Raw genomic sequence first — 24,158 nt, forward strand, 5'->3', positions numbered from 1 at the left:
TTAGAAAATGTGTTAGAGATGAACATATTGAAAAATAATGCTTTTCAAATGAAAGCATTCTAAGCAGAGAATTGTGCAAGGTGAAGGATGCAAAGATGTAGAATATATGACTCCTGCTCTCAAGTATGTTACTCTGACTTTTCAGGGCCATTACAGTATGAATATAACCTATACCAATTTTCTACAAGACTGTCTAGTCTTATCTCCTCTCATTACATCCCTAGTCCATTCTCTTTCTTCATCCAGTTTTTCCTGTCTTAAAGTCTTTCTTGTTCTGTTTACCTCTCCTTCTTCTTTTGAGATGTTACCCAAGTGCCATGTCCTCTGTAAGGCCCTTCCTGACATCTGCCCTAAGAGACTCAAATTGCCTTCTGAACACCAGTCACATCCATCATAGTTTCTATGCTTATGACACTTGGTCTGTACTGCCTCAAATTAGTAAGATATGATCCATCTTATTAACAAAATTGTAAAGATCACTGAGGCAAGAATCATCTCTAACACAGCTGATTTCCCTAAACCTAGTCAACATAAAGATATCTTAGTAAAAACTGGTCCATAATAAAGATGATTTATTCAGATTGGGAAATCTCCAAAGAAAAGGTGAGACTTGAGCTAGTCAATCAAAGAGGAGTATAGTTTTGAAAAAATAAAGAGACAAAGCATGATAATGTCATTTCCTGGAACCAATAGGAGCTTGAACAAAGGCATAGAAGCAGAAGTAAACTGAATTTGTGCAGGAAAGCATGCAGAAGATGGTACAACTAGAGAGAAGGTCTCATGCTAGGAGCAAAGGGAGATATTTTTCTGTCAAATAAGGTGTGATCAGTTTATAAATGCCTTAAAATCCAGAAAGAGAGTATCACCTTTTCATAGCACAGACATGGCAAAGAAATATCATCTCAGGCTCCAGGGAAAGGATGGGTGGTGCACAGCCGGGGTCTGTGTTGAGTAGAATTGTGAAGCCATATCTTTGTTCACCTGAATAGAGGGTCATGAATAATAACTAATAACCCCACTGGTGTTGCACTGGGGAGCTGAAGCAGGTGTCTCACATTTGCCATCTTTATTGTCATGAGTTAGGAATGGTTTCTGAGAAGAGAAAGGACAGGTTCCAGTGTTCATCCTGGCAATGGGAAGAGGGCACATGCTTTGGGAAGAAGCTGATCTCAGGCTTGGGCTGGGTGTCAGCAGAGGAATAGAGAGGAAGAATCCACAGCACCTGTAAAATAAACAACTATCTGGTTGAACAGAAGCAAAGCATCACAATTAGCTTTAAAGTTCTGAGCATGAGGGTCAGGGAGAATGCCAGAGTCTCTTCTTTGTAAGAATATAGCTTAATAAATTGCCAGCCGAGGCAAACAAACCCTTTTAACTGCCTCTACTATCTTGGTCATGCAGGAGTTAAATATACAGAAAGCCGCAGAATGCTATTATTTTAGAGCCCTGTGAAAATGTAATTTGATTAGTCTATTGGACGATATTCCAAAGAACCAAATGTCTTCCATGAATCAGTTAGAGATGCTTAGGAAAACCAAAATAAAAAATGCTTTCCAAGCCAATAAAGGTGCTAATTAGTGCCTTCTGCATATCTCACTACATCTTCTCCAGTAATACATTTTGCAGGGTTAAGTGCAGTGTCTGCTGCTTCAGATGGCAGAAGTCCACCTAACAGTAGGGAGGATGGCTGGAGACTCAAGTATCTGAAAGGGAATCAGAACTGGCATTTTAACCCATGCAATGAGACGTATTCAGTAGAGCAGGGAAATTTTTTTCTCACTTTAATTTTCCTTCAGATCAGCCCTTAGGAATCTCAAAAATAGGAGGACCTTAATTTTTTCTTTGTTGCCTCCATGCCTTTAGAGAGTAAAATTTGGTTTTAAAAATCTAACAAGAGTACTATCTTGGAAGGATAAAGAAATGGAGAAAATACAGAACCAAACACCCAGAGAAGAAGCCAGTGTGGAACTGAGGAGGCCTAGCAGTAAAAAGGGCTTCCCAGGTGGCACTAGTAGTAAAGAACCCGCCTACCAACGCAGGAGACAAGAGACGGACGTTCAAGCCCTGGTTCAGGAAGGTCCTCTGGAGGAGGGCATGGCAACCCACTCCAGTATTCTTGCCCCCAGTATTCATGGAGAATCCCATGGACAGTGAAGCCTGGTGGGCTACAATCCATAAGGTTGCAAAGTGCTGGGCACAACTGAAGGGACTTGGCATTTCCTCTGCAGGAGGAAATGGCAACCCACTCCAGTATTCTTCCCTAGAGAATCCCTTGGACAGAGGGGCCTGGCGGGCTGCAGTCCATGGGGTCACAAGAGTCAGACAGAACTCAGCAATTAAACCAGCACCAGCAGCAGGCTTATGTGGTGAACACAGGCCCATCTGTAATAGCCCCACTTCTTCTACCTGCAGAAGCTTGGGGAACAGTTTGTTTGTAACAGGAGCAGTTTGTTTGTCCCATGATGACATTCCCTGGGTGTCAAATTCGTGCTCTGATTAGAGGTCCCAGACTCCAATGCTTCCAGAAGCCAGTCAGGTGAGTGCTAATGAACCAGGCAGACTAGGAGAGACTGCAGAGAACTGCAGAGCGTGTCGCCTAACAGAGGCTGCCCTGAAGAGAACTGCGCTGGATCTTCTGGGTCTTAATGAAAATCCCAATGCTCCTGAGAACTAGACTACCAGCTTCTGGCTAATTATTGAAAACAGGCAAAATTGCAAGGGGCTGACCCTAACAAGCCTGTCTTCAGGTTCCAGGAAATTTACTTTATACATCAACGAAGTGGAAAACAAAAACAAAACTAAAACCAAAAAGCCGTCAGGCAGGCATAGAATAATAGTCTCACGCTGTCCTGTGCAAGTTTCACCTGTGTGGGTCCAAGCACTGGGAAGGCCAGCTGCTGCTTCCACAGTCACCACAGGAGGTAAACGCGTAACAACACTGAAAATGCCCCTTGGTCTCCTAGGACACCGGGAGCCCTGATGCAACATGGAAATGAAACCAGTGAAGCTGCTTAATTTCTGATCATTGTATTGTAATTTTAAAAATCAGGCTTATCTAGTGAGTTTAAATCTGAGCTTGGTAGCAGAGAAGTCTACGCATCTGAATATATTGGATAGAGATTGACATTTGTGTCATTTTAAACAAGATCAAGACGAAAGAGGATGATGAGTCTAACAAAAGCTGTAAAAGCTGTATCTGAACATTAGTGAGAGTGGGGTTCGGGTAAGGAGAGTCAAACATCTCGCCCAGCCCCTAATCATCAGCAATGTCTGGGCCTTAAAGGGAGCCATAAAGTGGAAGGAGAGAAAGCCTTTCCTCTGCTGATGCTATAACTGTGTAAGGCTTTCATTTGTGTGTCATCAAACCATAAGACTCCCCCACTGTGAACTAGCAGGTCCACTTGGCACATTCCCTAGAAAATATGTTATCTTTAGGGGCTCCTTTTCCCCTGTGGGGCTGCCCTGGGTTTCCTGGCAACCAGGTCAGTCCTGAAGCTGGACAGCAAGAGCTGCGGTGTGTGATCCATGGAACATGACCACTAAATCTGTGTGGACACTAGAATCCCATGAGGAAGCCCTGGGTGTAGGGACGTGGTAGTTTCTGGATGACTTAGATTTTCTATGGGGCTACGGCTTTTGAAAACCCAACAAGGCTGTGCTAATTCTTTTCATCAATATCTGAAACGGGTCATTTCCTCTCTGACAGTTTGAGCAATTTTCCGTGACCACAATGTCAGCCCCCTGGTCTGGATGTACACGCTCATTCACAAGTTCCAGGAAATCCAGCTCAATAGCCAACAACCAGAAAAGACTGATGTAGTGGCAAGAGTGGTGACACTGGCAGAATATGAAGCCAGATATTCTAGAACTCTAGAATATTGTATGTGAGAAATGCTGCTCAGAAACTCCAAAATTCTCTGGATAAGCACAAATGGAGGCTGACTTTGTAAGATACATGCAAAGCAATAGATGAAAGGGGGGAGAGAAATAGAAAAAAAATAACTGCTTAAAATGATAAATATTTATTTTAACCTTTCATTTTGGACAACCTATTATTGAATTCATCAAGTCATTACAACATGACTGCCAAAAATTGTACCGTGCTTGCGTCTATAACATGATTAATAAAGCAGCAAATAGGCTTTCTTTCCATGTGACAACTTCAATCAATTGGCATTGGTTTTATGATTTGAGCAGCTCTGAGGCTGAATTCAGCGAGCAAGAGTCCAGCATGGATTAGTACTGCCTTCCAGGTGGCTCTATCAGGACTTCCCTGATAGCTCTGTTGGTAAAGAATCCACCTGCAAGGAAGATCCACTGGAGAAGGGATAGGCTACCCACTCCAGTATTCTTGGGCTTCCCCTGTGGCTCAGCTGGTAAAGAATCCGCCTGCAATGTGGGAGACCTGGGTTCAATCCCTGGGTTGGGAAGATCCCCTGGAGAAGGGAAAGGCTACCCACTCCAGTATTCTTGCCTACAGAATCCCATGGACAGAGGAGCCTGGGGGGCTACATTCCACAGGGTCACAAAGATTCAGACAGAACTGAAGTGACTTAGCACGCACACAACACCGAAATGAGAGATTTGAACAGATGATGTTTTTCAAACTGTGGATCTTGGAGGTGACTCACAGGGTAAAAGAAGAGCTAAGTGGTATTCCACTTTGTCCAGAACAACACTCCTTTTACATAATTTAATTACTGGAAATTTGTAAAAGAATTCCTTTGCTAAAACTCATATTTTTAAAACTATAGATATAACAGGCAAAAAAGACTGGAATTTGGACTCTATGTTCATTTCTAATTTGGTTCATAAGTTTGAGTCAGATAAGAAATGTCACGTATTTATTATAATAATGGTCATTCACCTTGAAAGCGCAGATGTCTGCTACAGGGTTATCTCACAAAACAGGTTCTGAGTACTGCATCAGCCCCTGAATAGGCCTCTCTGGCATCTGACATGTAACTCTTCTATTCTGTCCTCAGCACCACTAACCAGGCAAATGGACTTTCAGCATCATCTTTCTCACATGTACTTGTTTGCTGAAAAACTTTTTGTGGTTTCCCATGTCCTGACACATACATGTAAACTCTTCTTTCTGACTTTCAGGTCAGCTACAAGACAGTCTGTTGACAGTGCAGTGTCTTGAAACAATAGCAACAAACAAAAATAAATGGTTGCTCCTACTGACCATGGGAAATTCACTTACTCTGAGCCTCAGTTTGCTTCTCTGTTAAGTGGGGATGAATGATACTTATTTCATGGATAAATTTTGTGCATGTAACATGCTTAGTACATTGCTTCACACAAAGATAATGTTAAATAAATAGTAACTTATTATTGTTATAATGAGCTTCCCAGGTGGCTCAGTGGTAAAGAATCCACCTGCCAATGCAAGAGATGCAGGAGACAAGGGTTCTATTCTTTGGAGTAGGAAATGGCAACCCACTGCAGTATTCTTGCCTCAAAATTCCATGGACAGAGAAGCCTGGTAGGCTGCAGTCCTTGGGGTCACAAAAAAGAGTCAGACACGACTAAGCATGCACCCACTTGTTATCACTATAATACATAATAAAGGTAATGATAAATTCCTGGATCTGCCATTTTTGACTGTGTGATCATGGGCTCATTACTCAACTTTCCGTGAGTCTCGATTTCCTTATCTGAAAGATAAGAATAGATGCTAAATCATAAGACTGTTGTAAGGATTAGGTGGTACAGATTACTGGAAGATACTCCAGGTATGCTGGGTCCTTCATGTATCGTCTGTCCCTACTCCTCAATCTTATGTACCAGGAGAGAATATCCCAAAATGTCCTGTGATCTAATCAGCTTAGCCCTATCACTATGTTTGACATTGCTATAGACCCTCTTCTTTCATGACAATACCTCTTCCGTTTATCAAATTATTCCCATTCTTAAAAATCCAAGACAGGTACTTCTTCCTCCATGAAACCTTTGCTGACTACTTCATTCACCACTGACTTCCCTCTTCACTGAGCAACTACCCCATTTCCTCAAGGACTTATCACACAATTTAGCCATTAATTACATTCTGTCTTGTTCGGTACAGACGCCTTGTATCTCATGTTGATAACAATCTTGGATATGGAAATCAATCCCATGTTGGTTCATTTGAGGGTGAGAAAAGTATTCCATGAGAAAACAAGGAAATTAAGCTCATCTCCTCTTTTTTGTTGCAGTTCCTTTTCCTGAAAAAGGAATGGTTCAAATGACTGTGAAAGACTACATGAGGTAGGTGGCAGGATGGCTGTTTCACTCCAGGGTTGTACTGACACATCTTTCATAAGCGACATGGAAGTGAGGAGGTCTCTTAGTAATGCCATGGGTCTTGGCATCTTGGCACTGGTTCAGCCAGAGTGCCTAGACTATTTTCACCAGCCTTGAGAAAAATAGAGGTTCTTTAATTGTCCTAAAGGAGTGAGCAAAATAAATCAGTAAATGCTGACTTAGGGGGGAATTTAATGAAAATATATTCCTAAATGGTATTCTACTAAAATTCAGCTATTCATGAGAACCTATTCATAAAATAGTTACATTCATATTTTCATATTGCCAATGTGATTGATTATCATGCTATTGCTGCTGCTGCTAAGTCGCTTCAGTCATGTCCGACTCTGTGCGACCCCATAGACGGCAGCCCACCAGGCTCCCCCATCCCTGGGATTCTCCAGGCAAGAACACTGGAGTGGGTTGCCATTTCTTTTAACTAGACAGTATTACATATAATTTCCAGTGCTAGGTAGAAAGCACTGGAAATTTGAGTTTCCTAATATGAGGATAGACTAGGTCTCAAAATGGTCCCAACAGCAGCAGCAATATCACCTGTGAACTTAATAGAATACCAAGTCACTTCAGCACACTGCATCAGAAAATCTGGACCTAAGGGTCAGAAATCAATGTTTTTGTAAGCCTTTCAAATATTCTGAAGCACACTGTTTAAGAACCACTGGAGTGGACCATGTGCATTGGAGGACTGGGAACTCTGCCTCCTCCATTCTAGTCACTCTTGCATTTTCCAGATCATTCAAACTAGTAGAAAACCAAATATTCAATACTGTATTCTTCCAACTTGTATCAATTCACACCTAAAGTGCTACTTGGGCATAATTTTTCCCTCTTAGAAGATTGTATGTTTTTGCTACTCACAGAACCATATAGAAATAGGGACCACAGAAATTCTTCAGGCAACTCCTTTTGTGGAAGAGGAAAATGAGAGTCAAGGCCAAGGACTCACCCATGCTCTTCCAGCTTCCTTAGAACTGTGACTATATGTGGCTTCCCCTGGATCCAAGTCCAGGCCAATGACTGGGTAGCTCTGCTGAACATTACAAAATAAGGTATGAATCTCAAACACAGAGTGAAACAAAAATTGTGGCAGGGCTAGGACACACTGAGAGGAGGCAGGAAGTGAAAGGTATCTTCTGTCTGTCTTCCAAGAAAAGTGAAAGTGTTAGTCGCTCAGTCGTGTCCATCTCTTTATACCCCATGGACTGCAGCTCACCAGGCTCCTCTGTCCATGGGATTCTCCAGGCAAGAATACTGGAGTAAGAAGCCATTCTCTTCTCCAGGGGATCTTCCCCATCCAAGGATCAAACCCACATCTCCTGCATTGCAGGCGGATTATATACTGTCTGAGCCCATGCATTGGAGAAGGAAACGGCAACCCACTTCAGTGTTCTTGCCTGGAGAATCCCAGGTACAGAGGAGCCTGGTGGGCTGGCGTCTATGGGGTCGCACAGAGTCGGACATGACTGAAGTGACTTAGTAGCAGCAGCAGAGCCACCAGGGAAGCCCCTCCAAGGCTCCCAGAAAGCTCAATCATCTATTAAAACAGAATCTTTATTTTTCAGAAATGTGCACTTTCTCAGCCTTAGGCAGAGAAGCAATTGAACAAAGATAGGTAGTGCCCAGCTATTCTTACCAAACATGGACAGGACTAAGGCAAATTCAGGAGCCCATGTAAGATAATTTGGTCGCCTTGGGATAATTGATATCAACATTGTATTCTTCAATAAATTATAATTTTTTGCCAACTTCTATTATATTTGATGAAACTAGATGAGTTATAGTATATCTAAGCTATATAAAAGTGAACTGTAACAGTTCTATTCTGTTTGGAAACACTTTCAAGTGACTTGTACTGCCTATTAGGATAGAGAGACACACATTTTCGCTTTTACTATAGTAAAGGGGACCCCAGGTGGCTCAATGGTAAAGAATCCACCTGCCAATGAAGGAGACACAGGTTCAATCCCTGGGTCAGGAAGATCCCTTGGAGGAGGAAATGGCAACCCACTCCAGTATTCTTGCCTGGAGAATCCCATGGACAGGGAGTGTTGTGGGCTACAGTCTATGGGGTCTCAAAAGAGTCGGAAACAACTAAGCAAACTGAGCACACACACAGAATAAAGGAGTTCGCTAGAGTTGCACATGGATGACAGCACCTGGGGAATGTTAACTATGCAATATGAAATCCTCCACCATTAAGGGAAGATGCTTCAGTGACCTCTGAAAGAGATGCTTACCGTACCTCTTTCATCCCATAATCTTAACTTCTTCCTGAAAGTTAGTGCCTTGCAAAGCTGTTTTCCTGAAAGGTTCCCCAGTGATTTGCCATCTGTCAAAAGTGAGACATTCTGTCACCTTTGTAATGAGCACTAGCGGGCACCTAACACCTAAATTCTCACACCTTCTGTAACACAACGCTCTTAAAGAGGGGAGCAATTCCTCCGCTGCCTGCAGTCTCTTCTTCGAAGATGTGGCCATTATGAGATGATGAGAAATGAAGAGGAAATGCAAGTGTTTGCTCTGGAAGGGAAAGAGTCACAGTGACCTCCCAGGGGACTCTAAATCAACACATCTCATCAGTGGTATTTCCCCCAACTGCAGATCTCTGCATCAGTTTTCAGAAACTCCCACTCTCTCCAGAGGGACCAGTTTCAACTCTTGCCATTCTGCTGCCAGTATACCACAAAGGTATGTGATTTCCAGGCACTTTTTACCCAGAGAAATCGTTTTGTGCAACAGTGGGTTTCATGAAATTACAAACAGGCACTTGAGAAATACTTGTTGAATGAATCGGTGAGAGAATGAATATAGGATTTCCAAACTCCGACCTGCAAGAACCATGTGAAAGTCAGTGAAGTTGCACTAAATATCTATCATTGGGGAAATGGCCAGATGAACTATTGGCTCACCCATTTTATGGAATTCCACATAGTGATAAAAGAAATAGACAGAGACAATTTTACTAACTTATAATGATCTTTAAGTAATATTTTAAGAGGAAAAAAATCAAGATGCAGAAAGATACATAGAATAAGTTACTGTTTATAAAGCCAACAAATGAAAACTATAAAGCATATATGTAACTATATAAAAAAAATGCCTAGGAGGATACACAAAAATTCAGTAGGAAGGGAGTCAGGATTGGAAGGGGTAATAACCAAGGGGAGAGAGACCCTTATGTAAGATATTATAATTCGTAACAAGGCGAATGTATTTTATGTTTTTCTTACATGGGTAAATATAGATAAAAAGTTAATGATGTAGAAAATATTTTTTAATGACAAATCAATCAATACTTATATTCTTGGCCATGAGAATGTGAGCCACTAGAAAACAAGATTATGTTATTTTTGTTCTTTTTTGTCCCCTGGGTGCCTAGCTGAGACACATGACAGACATTCAATGAATATTTGTATAAATGAGTAAGATAAAAATTTGTAGATGAAGTCAATAAATAAAAAATTAAATCTTTCATTCAAACTTTAGATTTTTTTGTAGGAGTTTTTTCTCCCTCAAATTTTTTTCTATAATATCAAATGATTGGCACCCCCAGTTCACCAGTTCTTTCCAATAATTAAAAGATCCAGCCTGAGCCATGTAAGCCCCACAGTAGTAGTTCTTGGCTTGTCTTTTCTTCCTTGGTAGAATCAGGAGGCAAAGCACAAGATCTCTATGTCACATAAGAAAGTGTGAACTTGATGTTGGAACGTGATGCTGGGTGGCCTGCCAACTGAGACTAGAGGTGGCTATTGTTGAATGTGTGGATGGCTAAATAAATGAATTGTAGTTAATCCAATTTAAATGCTGGCATCATGAAAGTAAAATTATCCAAGCTATCTCAGATAAGCTCCCTAGACTTGCATGTAAAGGTAAACAGAAGCTTTTAAAGATGAACCTAAGAAAACCTGATGAAAAGTTCTGGTTCCCACGGAGTCCATGAGTTTTAAAGAGTCACTAGCATAGTCACTAAAAAGTTCAGTGATTAGAAAGTGAGGTGGTATATATAAATATAATTTCCAGATAACTGAAGGGTATCATTTTAAGTGCCAACACTGAATAGAACAACTTGAAAAAAATACTTCTTTTCAGCCAAGTCCAAAAAAATACAGAACATATTTTAACCCCACCTAGGGACTTAAACTCATTGTTTGTGATCAGACTTGCAGTGTCCATTTAGTGATATCCTCAACAAATTTGTGTGACTAGGGATGCCCCTGACTGATACTCTTTTTAATTATTTTAATATTTAATAATTTAAATATTCGTTTAAAATATCTCTCTTTTAAAATATTCTACTGTTTTCAGGATTTTTTTTCCTTCTGTTTCATATTGACATCATCTACCATTTTTTGTGGGTATCACTCCACTGCTTCTGGTTTTTGTCCCACAATCTCCTTGCTCCATCTAATTGAACATTTCCATGTTGTGAAATGGAAACCTGTTAAGTAAATTCATTGTAAAGTACAGACAAGCAGTCCCTGAGTGCGGGTAACGGACTATCCTTTGAGGAAGTATATACGAGCTCTAGTAAATACACCATCTGTTTTTGTCTATTCAGATTCTTCCTTTACTAAATATCTGGAAGATTGAGTGGGTGAAGTGACTAGGGAAAAAATGACTTTTGGTTAAATGAACTGTTACTGGATAAAGATATTCATATTTTCACTGCAGCATTCCGGAATGGCTGGAATTTTGGGAAAAAGATCCAGTGGAGATTCTCTTGGATCTGGGGTTTGGTGCTGATGAACCAGACATCTGCACTCGAATCCCAGCCAGATTCCTGGGTTGTGGCTCAGCAGCCAGAGGAATCAACATCCGTGTTTTTCTTGAAGCTCAAAAGCAGCGAATGGACACTGAGAACCCTAACTTGTACAGTAAGTGAGGACCACTTGGCATCAGAATCTCAGCAGTGGCTATGAGAAGTCAGATGAACCACAGTACTAGGAGGGATGGGCCAGGAGATCTATGCAGTAGCAATCAACTCCCAGAGCTCAGTGGTTTCAGACAGAAACAGGCTTATGTCTTGATAACTCTCTGTGTTCACTGTGGATTGGTATATACATGAGGGGGAAGATGGGCTTCCCTGATGGCTAAGATGGTAAAGAATCTGCCTGCAATGCAGGAGCCTCAGTTTCAGTCCCTGGGTCAGGAAGATCCCCTGGAAAAGGAAATGGCTACCCACTCCAGTATTCTTGCCTGGAGAATCCCATGGACAGATGAGCCTGGCTGGCTACATCCATGAGGAGGAAGAGAGATCTGTTCCATGATGTTTTCCTTATCCATGGACTTGACTCCACTGTGTGGAACATACTGGCTGGCAGTAACAGGGAAAAAGTGGAAATAGAGAACCACTTGTTGTTGTTCAGTTGGTAAGTTGCATCCAACTCTTTGTGACCCTATGGACTGCAGCACACCAGGCACTAGGCCTTAAAGCCTCCTGCTCAGAACTTATACATATCAAGTGTGTTCAGATTTATTGTCCAAAATAAATCATGTGGCCACACTTAACTCCAAAAGGGTGACGATGTGCAATCCTACTACATGCAGAGAAGATAATACTATACTGGTAAATAGCACTAATACATACTGTAGCCACATACCCAGAGGTCAGAGAACCCAGAATTTGGCAAACTTATCATGGGTCACTAAGTGAAACCTTAATTTTCTCATCTATGAGGCTTGGAACACTCTTATCCACCATAAGCTGTGATTGGTAATTATGCATATGTCATATCTCAGATTTGTGGATTAACTAGACTTCCTTGGTGACTCAGAAGGTAAAGAATCTGCCTGCAATTCAGGAGACCCGGGTTCAATCCCATTGCTGAGAAGATCCCCTGGAGAAGGGGATGGCTACCCACTCCAGTATTCTTGCCTAGAGAATTCCATGGACAGAGGAGCCTGGAAGGCTACAGTCTATGGAATCTCAAAGAGTAGGACATGACTGAGTGATTAATGCATACTTAAATCTTATAGTTATCATGCATGCTACAATTTTTTTCCAGCTAGTGGTCAGTGAAATATTACTGTCTAGGACACAACTGAGCTTATTCTTGGGGTATGTGTACTGTACTCAAACAATTCGGGAGAAAGATGGCTTGCAGTTAAACAAGTTTATTTACTGCAAGATTTGTTTAATATGCTGAGTTGTACTCTCAGTTCCCTGAAGGGAGTGCAGTGCAGTGTTTTCAAAATCATTTCCATATAGAACCTCTCTTAGAGGAGCCTTGAAGAATATCTCCTCCATGGAATAGTTCACAGAATTCTGGACTGGGAACCTGCCAAATTTCTATTAACGAAATAAACTCTTCTAAATAAATTCACTGAAAGAAAAGTCAAGAGAAATGAAGTGTTTCTCTCAAATAGACATCTGGAACAGACGTTTTGCTTAGGTTTTTTATCTCAGTTTCTGTCTCCTCTGTTTTCACATGGGTGAAATGGGTGTCCAAAATCTCAGCAATAACATTTTTTAAAAAGAGTACGCAAAACTGCAGGTGTTGCAAACTAATGGTTCTTTACCTTTAGAAGAAATTAATATCATCCTTTGTTGTCTCCTTCTCCAAGCTGCACAGAGATGCAAAATTCTTGATCTATTCTTGATTTGGGGAGAATAGCAACACTTACCGATATTTGAGGACTGTTTGAGCTGATCTGTGAAGTAAACATTTCACAGATGAAATTGACACATGGATCATAGGGAAACGAGAAGTCAGCCCCCGATCCTGTAACTGCTGGCCCCCTCTTATTTCCACCGCTTAGCCCTGTGCTAACAGTGCATGGTCACTATTCTCACTCAACACTTACTAATACACTTTCAACTCAAGAAAGCTGAGAAGGTCAAACGCAAAATAAGCAATAATAAAATTAGTTGGTTGTCCCAAAGACAGAATGGAAAAGTATGTCTCATTCAAAGTCAGTACAAAAAGTTCAAACTTGAAGGGGTGAGAACTGGTTCATTGTTCAGTGTTCCCCAAAGCAAAACAAACAAACAAACAAAAATCCTCATCCGACACTTCACGCTGTTATGTTCTCTGAATTACCTGAACCCATTAAAATTGACAGGCTTTGTCTAAGTATTAAAATCTTCTATAGAATGGATGCTAACACAATCATAAAAATGGAATGATGATTCAATCATGTTCTTAAGCTTACAACTAAATTTAAGTGGGAAGTATAACCAGAATGTTTCTGAAAACATCTGGAACCCAAGAGTTTCTCTAGGCCTCAACAGAATATCATCGTCCTCCATAAGAAGCCCATCACATTGAACTAGAGGGATGAATAGTCAGTATCTCCATTTTCAAGTGAAGGACACAAATAGGCACAATGATTGCCTAATGGAGACGTCTGTACCATTGCTATGATGGTGCAAACAGAATACGGAACAGTTTCTACACCAATGGGGCCCTTGATCACTGCTGATCTATGCAACCCTGCATGTACCATTGGTGTTGAGAGAAGGTTCTGTAATTTAAAAGAGTGTTCCATTTCCATTACTGTGGTTTTATTATCTGGAGATACAAAAATATTTTTTACAATGTTTTTTCTAAATAGTCCCCAGATAGCCCTTGTTGCATTAGATCTCTCTCATACTAATCAAGCCAGTTCTTGCATATCGCCTGGATGAGTGAGGACAGATCATCCAGGAAGACTTAGAAGTTGAGGAGCTGGCTTGCTTGGAAAGGTAAATGGATTTTCACCTTAACGACTATCTTCTGTTAGAAGACTAAGGACAATATACTCCCTTTCTGAGCTGAGCACATTTGTAATTTTAGCTGATATCTATTTAGCATTGTGCTTTTCCCAACAGATGTGAGAGATACATAAGACTGGTACTGTTACTTCATTCTCCAGATAAGAAACTGGCCATTTACTATGTGCCAGGCACAGGGCTAAACACCATGAATCTATTAATTCATTTACTTTGTGGTCATACTTCCAGATATTGGCTGATCTGGAATTTGGATCCAGGCCTTCTGACTCCGTATGTCATGACGCCTCCACACTCTCAAGTGAAGGGTGTAGAATTCAGTGGTCCCCAGTCTTTTTGACACCAGGAACCAGTTTTGTGGAAGACAGTTTTTCCGCATACCAAGGCAGGGGAGGGGGATGGTTTCAGGATGATTCAAGCACATTATACTTATTGTGCACTTTATTTCTATTATTAATACATTAGCTCCACCTCAGATCATCAGACATTAGATCCCAGAAGTTGGGGACCCCCGATGTAGCTGGAGATGATGGAGGTAATAATGGTGATGATAGGGACTGTCTCAAGCTATGGAAGAATCTTCAAGCTTACTTCATATGAAGGAAATGAGTTTACTCTGCCATTTACTTAAACACATGAGATTAATCTCAAGATTCATCCTTGTCTGTAGTTTTTATAGTTTAACACATAGGAAGTATTTGAATCTATATAGTTATGTATATTCTACTAAATATAAAAAGTATTCGCTTTCCCTATAACACAGTGATACTTTGTTATATAGGGGAATCTTGTCCACAGTAACCAGTGATATATATATTAAGGGAAAACTTGAGTTTCAGAAATGTAAACTCCTTCCCATCTTGAAAATCAAGTGTGTTCAATCTCTTCAGTTTTTACTACATTAATGCAGTTTCACTGAAACTAAATATTGTGTGTTTCTTGAATTATTCAGGTCGTTTCCGACAGCTAGAAATACTGGATCACGTGGCCAGCACTTTCTCGTCTTTGCTGAACGATGTTAACATCCTGCAGAACAAAGCTGAAGAGGAAGATGAAGGGAAAAGTGTGCAAAGAACCTCAGTGAGTCAAGCCAAAGAACATCGAAGAAGAATAGGTGAACTTTTTAGGAAAGGCTCAAAGCAGACCATTAGAAAGGATTATAATCTGGGAGCATCAGAGTCACTGAAGACAACAGACAAATTTTCTATCACCTCTACAGACACAAGGGAGCATGGAGCACAGGTATCAGCTGTGACAAAGAAATATGTCCAAAGTCATTGGTCTCCTTCGGCAGAGCATTGGTCTCCTCAAGCCTGTGACAGCTTGACACCTCATCATCCTCCCCAAGCTCTTCTGAGCAAACAGGGGCCTCAGTCATCCATGCTGACCAAGCAGGCTCCTCCTTCCTGTGTGGCTGAGGGGTCAGTCAAGGACAGAACTCGAAAGGAGAATTCAATTCAGACTAATAAATTCAAGAGCTTGTCCCGTCTTTCAGGCAAAGCACCGGACTCCTTCGAAATGGAAGAGGTCAGTGTGTTCACGTCTAAGTGAGGGAACTTTCACCACGGCATCTTTCGCCTTCCAGCCCTCATGTAACCCTTTCATCTTTCAGCCCTCAGCAATACATGCTATCATTCCAAACTTCTATTTGGTCTAAGGTCCTTCTTGTTGCTTCAGTCAGAACTCAACCAGCATGAAACCAGCCTTTGCTTTCTCTTATTTCTTTTCCTTTTCTTGCTCACAGTTGAATTCACTGGTTATTTTTGACTTTACTTTTCCTCAGTGTCTTATTATGTGTCTCAGTATGTTTTTGTCTGCTCTCTAACTTTCCATGTTTCACCTTCTTTGAAGGTCAGTTCAAGTACTTCCCACTCAGTGAAGCTTGCCCACCAATCCTCCTCTGTGTTCTATAGCCTTGGCAGGGAGAGCCTGTTACACTAAATTTTCTGTGTGTGTGTGTGTGTGTGTGTGTGTGTGTGTGTGTGTGCATGTGTGTGCATGTGTGTGGGTATTGATGACATCTCCCCTGTTGGACTAAAATCTCCTTCAGGACCAGGTTTTATTCTCAAGAGAATATGTCTTAAAAATACTTCCTCTGCAATGCCTACTGCAGAGCCTTGGACAAAAGAAGTAGGGACTTGGGTTTAATAGTATTTTGTTTGCTTGCTTTGGGATTTAATACTGACATAGCTTGACCCCCATTTCACACATGCCCTTTGCCTCTTCATCCCATATTCATTCACGCGTGTGAATTTTCATCATTTAGATGGCCTACCCAACTGTACTTCTAAGTCTTTTTACAAATAGATACACATTTTCACTCACTTCTCTGATCTTTAATAATTACAAAGATAGTAGAGAAGAGCAAGTCTTTCCCCCCTTTCCATGTAAATTGTTTGGAAGTAGGGTAGAATATTTATATGCCAGTCCTAAGGTCAAGCCAGCTTTCTTCAAGCCCTCTGAGTGTGAGACACTCTAAATGTAAACCCATTACGCATGACGCTCCGGGGCACAGACTCTGCCCTCAAGGCAGCCACAGTGCCCCCAGGGATGGACACAGAAACCAACAACACGGTAGGGGTGGAGACAGCTCTGTCACCAAAGCTACAAGTTTGAACCAGCCATGGGGCAGAGACAACCAAGGAAACTGTAGGATGTTGAAACTTGACAATAACTTTAAAAGAAGACTGAGTTAGGTGAATGAATATGCCTATTGGTAGGTCTCTCCATCCCACAAAGAGATAGAAATTGCCTCAGTTTATAACTGTTAATGATGCTAGTATCTATCTATATTTTTGTATGCATACATCTTATGTCAAAAATTATTTTAAGAACCTTACAATATTAATCTCATTTTAAAACAGTAGCAGAGAGACTTCCCTGGTGACCCAGTGGTTAAGACATCACCTTCCAATGCGGGAAATATGGGTTTGATCCCTGGTTGGGGAGCTAAGATCCCATATGCCTCATGGCCAAAAACCAACACATAAAACAGAAGTAATATGATAACAAATTCAATAAAGATTTTTAAAATGGCCTGTATCAAAACATCTTAAAAAAAACACATAGCATAAAAATGAATACAAATTATAAACGGAGGAAAAAACAGAGCTTTGGTCAAATACCCTAATTTGAGTATAAACTGAGATGGCTCTAAAAAAGAGTATATTGTTTTATTCCATCTTGCAAAACTTATTTAACTACCAAGCTAATAGTTAAATTACTATAAAGAAAATCAAGACAGTCTGCAAGTCGTTAGTCTGCTGCCTATTTCGTAGGATCTAAACGGGAAATTTCGCCAAACTCTAGCCTCTTGACAAGCCCCATTAGACTCTACTGTCCCCCTCCTAAGTTTCTTCTGCTTCAGACTAGGTTGACTTAGAAAGAAACAAAATTCACTGTATGTCATCTAGTGTGAGAGTACAGGCAGAAATGAATACCATCATAGTCAATGTAAAGAATTAAGAAAAGAATGTTAGTCCCTGCAGGACATACTTTCAAATATTCATTTATGACAATTATGACAATTACTCAAGGAAAAGATATATATATAGATACAGATATAGATATAAGTATATATAGGTATGGGAAGGGAGAACACACTAGGGCACTAACAAAAGCCTAAATTAAAAAAAAAGCTCACACATATTTTTTGGTACATAGTGAGAACTTGGCAAACATTTGTAGAAGAGTAAAATTAATATTAGAAGTATTTGGTAATATTAATTTAGTCTATGAGTGGCTTCTGTATAAAGACAGAATGTCCTGTTGAACTTTGAAGCCAACTTTGTTTTTTAAATTTCTTTAATATTTACCCAGATTTGTGTAAAAGGGTGTATGTATATGTAAAGCAGAGAGATCCTTCAAAATGATATTAAAAAACTCACTATTTGAATTTTGTTTTCTTAAAAAATATATTTAAAATACTACATCTTCATCACACAGGCTGGGAAAAAAATATTTGTTTCACTCAATACCAATATATCATTAAATGAGGCTTGGGTAGATTGTAGCTTAAACAGGAGCTAATGCCAGATTTAATAGTAATTTTTAATGGCAAATTTTAAAAATCTAATTATGAAAAATGTGTGCAAAATTGGCAGATTTTCATGGCATTTAAAACATGAGCCAATGTACTTAAATATCTACCTATCAGAATTTCAACTCTGATTAGCCAAATTGCCTCCAGATCAATCTTTGATGTTTTCATTAAAGTACTACTAGAGACTGAATATGGCAATATTTGGCCAATTCTCAAAATTATGATTCCAACAAAGTTGTACGTAGATAATTTTAATGCAAAAATCAACATATTTTTGTGTTTAGTTTTACCTAAACTAAGTTTGTTCCTTTCTTTTTTAATTCCCAAATATATGAAGAGAATTTAATACTTATGAAACTTCTATAATTGTAGACTCTCTTAGGGTGCTTCTTTGTATCTGCAATATAACGTCTTTAACCTTCCCTCTTGCTTATATACAAGGATCCTTCTCTCTGGAACTCATGTGAGAATGTTACCCATATTATTAAATAATGCCAGTCAACATCTTATTTGGATGGGAAATGTTCCCAAAGTAATCATCATTTCTTGTTTTATTTTTTAAATTTATTAGTAAGTTTGGCCCAGGTGGAATGACCCAGGAATATACCTGGTTTCCACTTGAAGTTATTGGGACTTTTTTTGTTATTGTTCTTTTATTTAATAGATGAATAGATACTTTACTTTGCACTAAGTGGATTTTTCTCCAGGGTAATGCTCACAGCAAAACATTTTCTTATACTGAAAAATGTACATGGTATACACTGGTTTGAATTACAAAACCAATTAAAATAGTGTTAAGAACTATATCTACTCAATTACAAGTGTAAAGTAACTTCTCTGAAAAAAAGATATGAAAGATTAAAACATAAGGAATAAATATTTCTTCTTACATTGCTGAGCCATTTTCTCATGTCCTGTTTATTCATGGGTTAAAGGTAATTTTTGGCCATGTGTACCCCAATGTTTAAAATGTTCATATCATTTGATTCAGCCCTCGATATTCATAAATCAATCCCATATAAATAATATGAAATGTAGAAATAGATTTCAGAGAAGGTGATGGCACCCCACTCCAGTACTCTTGCCTGGAAAATTCCATGAATGGAGGAGCCGGGTGGGCTGCAGTCCATGGGGTTGCTAAGGGTCGGACACGACTGAGCAACTTCACTTTCACTTTTCACTTTCATGCATTGGAGAAGGAAATGGAAGTGTTCTTGCCTGGAGAATCCCAGGGATGGCAGAGCCTGGTGGGCTGCCATCTATGGGGTCGCACAGAGTCAGACACGACTGAAGTGACTTAGCAGCAGAAATAGATTTTAACTGCTAAGTCATGTTGAACTGTTTTTCGACCCCATGGATTGTCCCCTGCCAGTCTCCTCTGTCCATGGAATTTTCCAGGCAAGAATACTGGAGTGTGTTGCTATTTCCTTCTCCAAGGGATCTTCCAGACCCAGGGATTGAACCCATGGCTTTTTTGTCTGTGCATTAGCAGGTAGATTAGATTTAGGTACAAGGATACTTATCTCAGCAGCATTTCTGTTTTCAAAATCCAGAAAACATTCCCTCATTAAGAGAAACATTAAGTAAATCAATGTACCTCAAAATATAGCCTATTGTGTACTCATTAAAGGTGGTATTTTCAAAGAAATTTTACAATATGAGGGGAAAAGGTCCTTCCAAATTTTGAATGAAAAAATTTGAGTACATTACTCTATCCAGAACAAATGTATTAAAAGAAAGCCTGCAAAGACACACTCCAAAATAGTAACACTAACCATTTTTTTTTACCTTCTTTGACTTTTTATATTTATCAAGTTTCAGTAGTGAGCTGTTATTATTTTTAAAGAAATAATTATGATTTAGTTTTAGCAATGATTTATTCTCATTAAAGAGTAGTATTCATTAATTTCTAAAAAGAATTTTTAAAATAAATTCAACCCTGTTAATTTGGAAATCAGATTTTCTTTTAGCTTTCTAAGATTTACATAGCAACTGAGTTATGAATTTCCTAAATTGCTCTCCACAAATTTACCAAGTTGTAAATAAATCCCTTAGAGAGCTAAAATTAAATATGGGAAATAACTTGCTTTCTCCAAATATAGTTAATGCTCTTTAGGAGCAAAAAAAAAAAAAAGCTTCCTAGGTTAATAGTAATAATATTATGTAAGTTTAGTTCAAATGTCACATCTCCAGGCAGGGTCTCTATTCCTCCCACCCAGACATAATCTTTCCCTCCCCCTCCCCCTTCTTTTTTCTTTTGAATAAAGCTTTAAATTTTTATTGACATAAGAGACTTGATTGAATGGAGTAATGGATTCTGTAGCTGTCAATATGAAAACATTGTAAACATGCAAGTGCTCTCCAAATTGATTTGAACATTTATCCTAATCCCCATTATTTATTTCTTTTATAACCTTTGGCCAAGCATGAAGGACCTTATTTTCCTGGCCAGGGATGGAACCCACACCTCCTGCAGTGGAAGTGCTGCATCTTAACCGCTGGACCACCTAGGAGGCCCCTCTTTCCCTCATCTTATCTCCCTTAGTTCTTTGAATCTTTGATATGAGTGCCTTGTACATGTCACTTGCCTGCAGCAGCCTGTTAGCTTTTTGAAGTTAGATATTATGTTTAATCCTCTTAGTAGGAGCCAGTCGATATTTATTATATGTTGATTAAACAAATTAAGTGAATTTATTATGAAAGCATTTCTAATAAGATTGATATATTTTGGTGTCTCAGGTCCAGAGCTTTGAAGAAGAGACCAGCAATCCTGTCGACATGACTTCAGAAACTGTAGGTAAGACTTCATCAAGGTGTACAATTTCATCTTTCAGAAAGAAAATGTAATGAACTAGTACTCAACTTTCTTAATATGTAGAGCTTATATAGGAGCTTATTTAGGAGATGCGATACCTACTATTACTACTACTTGTACCTACTACTATTAAACGCCTACTAGCAATGCATATGTACATGTAAATTTCAAAATAATTACTACAGAAATGTTCAATATTCCTGGGGCTGATATAGTTTGTGTCCTATCTAACAAAAACACTATATGACCTGAATAGGCTAGTGGAATGGATTTCACACAGAACTGGGACTGAGTGAATACGTTCTTACTCCTACTGACAGTTGCTTGCTGTTGCACAAGTCATACCAATTTCACTTCAGTTCATTTCAGTTGCTCAGTCGTATCTGACTCTTTGCAACCCCGTGAATCGCAGCACGCCAGTCCTCCCTGTCCATCGTCAACTCCCAGAGTTCACCCAAACTCACGTCCATTGAGTCAGTGATGTCATCCAGCCATCTCATCCTCTGTCGTCTCCTTCTCCTCTTGCCCCCAATCCCTCCCAGCATCAGGGTCTTTTCCAATGAGTCAACTCTTAGTGGACCTTAGTTTTTCCATCTGTGATAAAGAAAGAAGTGTAGATAATTTTTAAGTTCTCTGCTGGCACTTATAATCTAAATTAAGTGATTCTATAAATGTCATATTAAACTCTCAATGGAAACAAGTTGCCTAGATGTAACTTTCCAAGTCATCTCTTGGATTGATGTTATATCATCCCAGACAACAGAGAAGGAAGTCTTTCTCTACTGCTGGGTCTTATGCTGCCATTCAGCCATCACTATGATTCAGCATTTCCATGATCCTATAACAGAGCTAAAAGTAGACAGGGTTTAGTGAAGCAAAATAAAGCAGATGAAGCTCGTGTGTTTCCTGGAAGAAAATATGCAAATTTTAAATTTAATTTAGTGTGGTGTCAAACACATCTTTTTCATTACAAAGTGTATGTATGGGCCTCATTTTGCTAAATGCTGTTTAGAAATTATGCATTAGTAATTATAGGGTCCTGCTGATTACATAAATTGTTATCCTGCTCTTCGAAGTAATTACCACCTAACCTACATTGAGGTTTATAAGACAGAAATAAGCATCTGTTTTCCATCTAATTGAATGATTCTCAGTGAAGCTGGAGGTCCCCTTGCTGATAAGAACTGCCTTCCTTGACATTCAATTAAGAGGTCTGCTGATATCATGTAAGTCACCTCAGTCATTCTGAAAAATGATTCAGAAAGTTACGCAAAAGTGCTAATCTACATTTAATCTCAGATTCAGAGAGCAAATTATGATGGGTGAAGGTTAACCTAATGGAGAAAATATGAATTCTAGTAAAGCAAATGTGATTTTATTACTTTCAAAACCAGTGTTGTTAACCCAAGAAAAATAGGACTGAGAAGAAATAAGTAAAACTAGCTTGATTAATGGGGAAAGAGGAAACTATTACTTTGATATATATATATATATATGAATGGATTATATGTACATAAATTGCATATGCGCATATTATATATATATTTGCACATATGAAATAATGAACATCGACACAAAGTTCAAAAGATGACTTTACACAAAAGATGAAGGCACATGGACTGTTTGACCAACAGGATGTGGAAGAAGTGGTGCTGTGCCTCTTCCAAGCATATCCTTTAATCCATCCGACTGACTCCTGGCTCTTGAGATACCTGCTCTTGGAACATTTCTTCTGAGAACCTGATCCTCATACTGTGTGAAAAGTGCAACACATGGGTGTGCCACATGTGTGACCACTTTGAATGAGTATCCCTGTGAATACACCATCCTTGTTACCCAGTCCAGTCAGACTTTCAAATGACTCCAGCCCAGATGCTATCTGACTGGAGCTGCCTGAGACAATCCAAGCAACAAATGCATAGCTGAGCTGAATCAGCCCATTGAACCGTGAAAGTAATAATAAATTTTAGTTTTAAGCCACATGTGTGAAAGTGAAAGTGTTTGTCCCTCAGTTGTGACCAACTCTTTGTGACCCCTTGGATTGTAGCTCACCAGGCTCCTCTGTCCATGGAATTCCCCAGGCAAGAATTCCCCAGGAAAGGTTGCCATTTCCTTCTCCAGGGGGTCTTCCTGACCCAGGGACTGAACCTGGGGGTCCCGCATTGCAGGCAGATTCTTTACTGTCTGAGCCAACAGGGAAGCAACAATAAGTTATAGTTTTAAGCCACACTGCTGCTGCTGCTGCTGTCGCTTCAGTCGTGTCCGACTCTGTGTGACCCCAGAGACAGCAGCCCCCCAGGCTTCCTCGTCCCTGGGATTCTCCAGGCAAGAACACTGGAGTGGGTTGCCATTTCCTTCACCAATGAATGAAAGTGAAAAGTGAAAGTGAAGTCAGTCAGTCATTCCAGACTCTTAGTGACCCCATGGACTGCAGGCTACCAGGCTCCTCTGTCCATGGATTTTCCAGGCAAGATTAAGCCACACAGATACACACAAATAGACAAAGGCGTGTAACGAACTCTTCAAATACCTTTAACACTTAGTTTTAAGATATTTTATACTTCATCTACTCATGTACAATGCTCTGAACACTAGCATAAAAAGTGTATTTAACATTTCCCTAAAAAAGTGAGCAAAATTTCTTCTGATGAAAGGTTAGGACCCAAGCCTGCAAATGCACCATCCTCCCTTTATCATTGAAAAATTATCACTGGAATGACAAAGAATATAAATATAAGAAGGAAACAAATAACTGTGTGATTAGAAAATTGAGAACAAAATCAATCATTCATATTCTAGAATCCTTGAAGAGTTTGTTTGAGATATATTGTGAGTGAAGTTGCAGACGAATCTATAATAGGAGCTCACCTAGATTTTAAAGAGTTAAGTGTACATGTTATGGTCATAATTTTCAAAAGAATCTAAGTTAACTCTCAAATTAGGCAAAGTATACCTTTCCTGTCACTTTTTAATGTCAGCAAACACAAAAATTACCACAATATCTAGTAGTTCACAATTACAGGCTATTTCAAGAAACGCCCACAAATGAAAGAATGACTACAAAGAACCATTAAGGATCCTCAGAGATGAATATCCTCAGTGAGATGCATGAAGACACTGCTTCTATGTACGCGAACAACCTCTAGTAAGTAACCATTCCTTTCAGGTAAAATACACAGTGTCTGATTCTGTTTTTAATAATGACTAAGAGATCAAATTGCCAACATCCGCTGGATCATGGAAAAAGCAAGAGAGTTCCAGAAAAACATCTATTTCTG

General features: G+C 39.6%; 1 protein-coding gene across 1 annotated transcript in view; it reads left to right on the forward strand.

Moving 5' to 3' along the window:
• The window catches only part of ITPRID1 (ITPR interacting domain containing 1), a 121,521-nt gene that overhangs the window by 42,585 nt on the left and 54,778 nt on the right, over window positions 1–24,158 (forward strand). Inside the window, exons 6-10 of the mRNA XM_086398475.1 lie at window positions 6,204–6,255; window positions 8,914–9,000; window positions 10,984–11,186; window positions 14,976–15,550; window positions 20,805–20,862. Of these exons, the coding sequence (XP_086254601.1) occupies window positions 6,204–6,255; window positions 8,914–9,000; window positions 10,984–11,186; window positions 14,976–15,550; window positions 20,805–20,862 (975 nt within the window). The remainder of the gene's footprint in view (window positions 1–6,203; window positions 6,256–8,913; window positions 9,001–10,983; window positions 11,187–14,975; window positions 15,551–20,804; window positions 20,863–24,158) is intronic.

This window comes from Bos grunniens, chromosome 4 (assembly GCF_055505025.1).
Source record: "Bos grunniens cultivar Pamir isolate PY7600 chromosome 4, Bosgru_T2T1.0, whole genome shotgun sequence".
NCBI classification, from domain to species: Eukaryota; Metazoa; Chordata; class Mammalia; order Artiodactyla; family Bovidae; genus Bos; species Bos grunniens.